Here is a 5,307-nt window from a genome sequence, read left to right as displayed (position 1 = left end):
AAAGGGCTCAATATTTATAAAATATGAATTTCTTATGTAAGTTACATTAGTTGGAAAGATAGTAAACCTATGTTCTTATACTTGATTTTGCATCGTTTTCTTGTTCAATTTTTTTGTACAACTATAATTTACTCTAAAATTAATAGAAACTTGAATTAAGTCGCACAATAAGATTGACATAATGTGGTATTGAACAGCCGAAACCTAAAACTTTTTAGTTACAGATCAAGAATAACATTGGTTTGTACTTTAGAATAAAAGTTTATTTTTTTGTTGAAAAAAAAAATGTAATTTGTGAACTTGTTGACTGGAGTCTAAATGTCAAATCAAACCTAAAACCCAATCCGACGGCCAAAATCACACCACACAATTAAAAGCGCAAACCAAGAAAACCAACCAAAAATAAAATAAAATGAAGAAAAATAAAATAATTATTTTGTTTATTCGACGGACTCTCTCTCTCTCTCTCTCTCTCTCTCTCTCTCTCTAAAACTCCAAATGGAACCGAATGAAAACCAATTGAGCTCCTACTTCCAACACCCCACCACCACGACGGCCCCCGCCCCCGCCGCCCCTTCCACAGCCGCAACCACTCCCTCTCCGACCAATGGTCTCTTGCCCAACACCCACTCAACTTATGGCTCCCACATGGTGTACTCTCACTCAGTGCCCTCCTCGGCGGTGACCTCGCCACTTGAGCCCGCGAAAAGGAAGCGGGGGCGGCCCAGAAAGTACGGCACGCCGGAGCAGGCTCTGGCGGCCAAGAAGGCAGCGACGACGTCGTCTCACTCCTCGTCCTCCAAGGAGAAGAAGGACCAACACGGCGCCGTCTCGCCTTCGTTTTCTGGGTCGACCAAAAAATCTCAGCAGTTTTCTCTCGGTGGGTCGCAAATAAATACCCTTTTAGAATTTTTTTTGCAATTTGGTAGTGAAATTCTTCATTTTTTTGCTAATTTCTTCGATTTCGATTTGGGTTTTAAGTTTTTGGTAGCATTGATGTGGAAAGATTGAAACTTGATGGTTCTGGGTGAGTGTTCTGGAAATACCCTATTTGTGTTTCGTTTTGAAATTTCGTATTCTCGGCGGGTTGTTGCGAATTGCTTCGATTTTATTTGGGTTTTTATTTTTTTAATTCGCCTTGTTTCGCAGTGGCTGCCCTGTTTTCTGCGTTTTTATTTGTTAATAGTTTATTGTGAATACGTTGCAATTTTAGAGGTTTTGTTCCAATGCTTAAATTTATAAGTGTTTTCGGTTGCATTGTTTGGTGTCCTCACACCCAAAGTAGTAACCTTTTGGGAGTGTTCAGTATAATTATTGTCAAATGGTGGGCATAGTTGGCTGTCAATTTTAAAATTGGAGTAGAATAACTTCCCCATCTGTTTGAATGATAAGTTTTTGGGGAAGTAAAAAGAGAAGATAAGGCAATTTGGTAACTTTTATTTACATGAACCAAAATCTTCCGAGATCACACTTTTTGGAGTGGAAACTTTGGTTGGCTTGATAGTAAGATATTGATAAGAAGCTCTTATGTTTTTGCTTTTGAAGGATAGTTACCTAGTGTTTAGTTTCGGTAATACCAAGTATAGTTTTTTAAGTGATGTCAATACTGTAGTCCAAAGAGGCTTGTTTTGTGATATAAATAATCATAATTTAAAATACTCATGTGGTACTCTTAATTGGTTGATGCAGGCAATGCAGGGCAAGGTTTTACACCACATGTTTTAACTGTTGCTGCTGGGGAGGTATGAATGTCCTAATGAATTCTCAAAGAAGGAATACCGTGACAGTTTAATTCAATGTTTTTCCCTTGCAATCAAGTGTGTGTGTGTGTTTTTTTTTTTTAATTTTTTTATTTATTTATATAAATTGCAGATTCTGGAATATAGCTCTTTCTTATTTGATTGCATGTTTTTTATTTTCACATTGTTTTAATGTGTAACATGCTGATATGGGATATAGAATATTTCCTTGAATTTGTTTGTGGGTTTTGTAACAACCTTGCAGAAGTGGTTTCCTTTTTCCTTTGGGGCAGTTACTGTTGTATTTTTACTACATCAATGGTTGCCTGAACTTACCTTGTTTATCTTGCCTAAACTTACTTTTGGTGCAGTAGTTATACAGTGTTCCTGTTATTTTGTTTTCTTTATTTGTTATGTGCTCACACAGTTTAGTGAAATGTCTAACAGGATGTGGGCCAGAAAATCATGTTTTTCATGCAACAGAGCAAGCGTGAAATATGCATTCTATCTGCTTCTGGTACCATCTCAAATGCATCTCTCCGCCAGCCAGCTACTTCGGGAGGCAACATTACATATGAGGTAATTTTTGTCTTCAGCCTTTCCAAGTTTCAGAAACATCAAGTATCTTGAAATATATTGTATTTGTGCTTTTGGAGTATCATATTCAGTGTTTTGTTCAAGGTATGTGTATATGAGTGGATACCTGTGTCATTTTGATTTAAAAATCAAATTGCTACGCTTTGGACTAGTGAACCTCCCAGGTGGTATTAGATTCTCGGTGGACAAAAATAAGGCAACTGTAACCTAGTTGCTCACTATTGGCAACTAACAGGTGTAGTTATCCGTGTGCCTTCAGATGGAGGTTAAATGTACAAGTTCAGCCATTAATTTTTTTGTGTACATGGATTTTTTTATTGGTTCGTTCATTCAGCTAAACTGAGATACAGCAAAGCTGCAAGCCTGGGAATAACATTTCTCACTTGCTTCTATATTATTTTTAGACGTATCTAAATAAAAAAATCTTTTAAATAAAATATATTTTGACTGTATAGCTCTGAGTTATAGTGCCCTGTATATCTACACAGGAAGACATCGAATGATTGATGAAAAAGTACGATCCATAGTGATAGGTGGCTGAATTTTGATTTTAGTAGCGTCCAAGTTATTCAGGTGGAGTTCATTGCTACAAATTATAGTTGTGCAATGTGCCATTGCTCTATCTCTGTGTGTGTGTAGTTAGGCAGGAGAAAAGGGAGGAAATGACGACGTCAAGATTCCTTTCTTTTGATTTCTTTTTTTGGTTGGCCTAAAGTGGTTTATTGGAAATAAAAAAATATTAGTTTCAAAATATGCCTATGCTTTTTCTATCTTAGAAATTTTGGACGTGTGAAACAAAAATTTAAATTTATTAAAGGTTTGTATATTCTTGCAAAAAAAATATTTTGTTAGTTCCTCCAAAGATTAATATATGTCTGGCTAAGTCCTTTATGATACCTGACAACTTGACGGATGGAACTGTGGCTTCTTGATCATCTCCCTCATGTTTAGTTCATCAAAGTGTAATGGTTTCTTTCTGATGTTAGGGTCGCTTTGAGATTATTTCGTTGTCTGGATCTTATGTACGTACTGACCTTGGAGGGAGGGCTGGTGGGCTCAGTGTATGCCTATCTAATACAGATGGGCAAATCATCGGCGGTGGAGTTGGTGGTCCCCTGAAGGCTGCAGGCCCTGTGCAGGTAATATTTTAGAAAAATTCACATTTTGTTGAATAATGTCTGTAATATTGTTTGAGTGCACAACTGTGGCATAAGATACTAGTGTCTTATGTGTCTCTGCATCGAAGCAGTAGGGGGTTTGGATGTCATCTGATGCTCAAATTGATTTTTCTATGTTATTTGGCATTGGGGCATTTTAACCCTTTCTTCTTAACTGAAATCTCTGCTCGTTTCAGTTAGCTTGTTTGAAAATTGGTTCTGCGGTATCTATGTAACACTACTTAGTTGCACCCACAGGTTATTGTCGGAACATTTCAGATTGATGCCAAGAAGGATGCGACTGCTGGTGTAAAAGGTGATGCTTCTGCCGCCAAGTTACCGTCGCCAGGGGAAATGATGAGCGGAGGCTTCCGCTCAACACTTGACTCTTCTGGAAGACCTCTTGTCAGGGGGAATGAAGATCAGCAACCTATGGGGGGAAGTCACTTCATGCTTCAGGGCATGCATGTCGCACCTTCACGGCCCACAGATTGGAGAGGTGGTCCAGATGCTAGAGGCACCGGTGCTTATGAATTGACAGGAAGAGGAGGTCGTGCACCACATCAATCTCCGGAGAACGGGGACTACGATCAAATTCAAGATTAGGGATTTCTTTTGGGATTTGAGAAGCGGTTTTTTGTCGTAGATAGATGTATAATACATAATTTTCGTCAGCTAACTCTGTTTTTAGTGTGCACCATACATTAGAGATGATGGCCCCATACCTGTGACCTCCACCCTTTGAAATATTTTGCTGCCTTCACTTTTGCTCATGGTGTATGTGCATGGGGGTCGCCGGCTGGTTTCTGTTCTATACTTTGCCTGGATATGGTTGTCGATATTTATCCATTCGGGAATTAATCACAGTTCTGCATCTCTTTTGAAATCTTTTCTTATGAGTTGATTGATCCTTGAATGGTTCTTCATTATCTTCTTGGTGTACAGAGTTCGAATTGCGGTTGCCTGAAAGTCTGCTGAATAGTCCATAGTGTCTGTTTGGAAGTGCTTCTTTAGAAAGCACTTCTGTTCATGAGTGTTCTAGTAAAAGTGATTCTGTTAGAAGTGTGTTGAAACTTTTAAGAGAACTGCATCACTTGAAGAGATTTGTTTAGGTGCTGCTTTTGGAAAGCATTTTATTTAAACTAACCTTTTTTCTGGCAACCTCGTTTCACCTGCGGCTAAGGGCTCGCTTGATAATGTTTTTAGTTTGTGTTAAAACGGAAAAATGGAGGCGGGCGGTGGAAGGAAAGGAGAAATCAAGAGATTGTATGAAAATAAAAACGTGGAAGTGAAAAATAAAAATGAAAAGCAAAATGGTTATCGCATTCTAAATTGGTCTACAAGATGAGATATTTGAACTTTGTTCTATGTGTGAAATACAACGCCTTGGCCTTTTGACAAAATTCGATCGAATAATTTGATAATTTGGGGTTTTATTTTTATTTTTATACGTTAATATTTTACACTACAATTGAAAAGGATTTAGACTAACCGAACATACTATACAGTGGTATTGAATTCACCATCCGCGAAAGTCAACATCTAAAACCTCCATTCACTTACGAGCAAAAAGAGTAATACTAGTAGTTAAGATTAAATATTGAATGTTCACGATGTTACAAGTTTGATAGATAATTGATACGACCCTATACCTTAGACTATTGATGAACCTTGTCTCAAGGCATCTTAAGGTCCACACGTTAACTAAAAGTTGTGCATTGGCTGGTCCAGACTCAAAAGACATTAATCAACTAACACAATATTGACACTTCCATACTTGCAAACTCCAATTTTCAATTTCCAACCTAAAAAGT

General features: G+C 37.8%; 1 protein-coding gene across 1 annotated transcript; it reads left to right on the top strand.

The window, feature by feature from the left end:
• The first annotated feature begins 404 nt into the window (after positions 1-404).
• LOC137745349 (AT-hook motif nuclear-localized protein 14) lies at positions 405-4,379 on the top strand. Its single transcript, XM_068485293.2, has 5 exons — positions 405-880; positions 1,690-1,742; positions 2,187-2,318; positions 3,323-3,475; positions 3,752-4,379. Exons 1-5 carry the CDS (start codon positions 499-501, stop codon positions 4,097-4,099), a joined length of 1,068 nt encoding a protein of 355 aa, XP_068341394.1. The 5' UTR covers positions 405-498; the 3' UTR covers positions 4,100-4,379.
• Positions 4,380-5,307: the final 928 nt, after the last annotated feature.

Source organism: Pyrus communis, chromosome 12, assembly GCF_041283825.1.
Source record: "Pyrus communis isolate YQ-2024b chromosome 12, ASM4128382v1, whole genome shotgun sequence".
NCBI classification, from domain to species: domain Eukaryota; kingdom Viridiplantae; phylum Streptophyta; class Magnoliopsida; order Rosales; family Rosaceae; genus Pyrus; species Pyrus communis.
The sequence above is the reverse complement of the archived record's forward strand: the minus strand, read 5'-3'. Positions and strand labels throughout refer to the sequence as shown.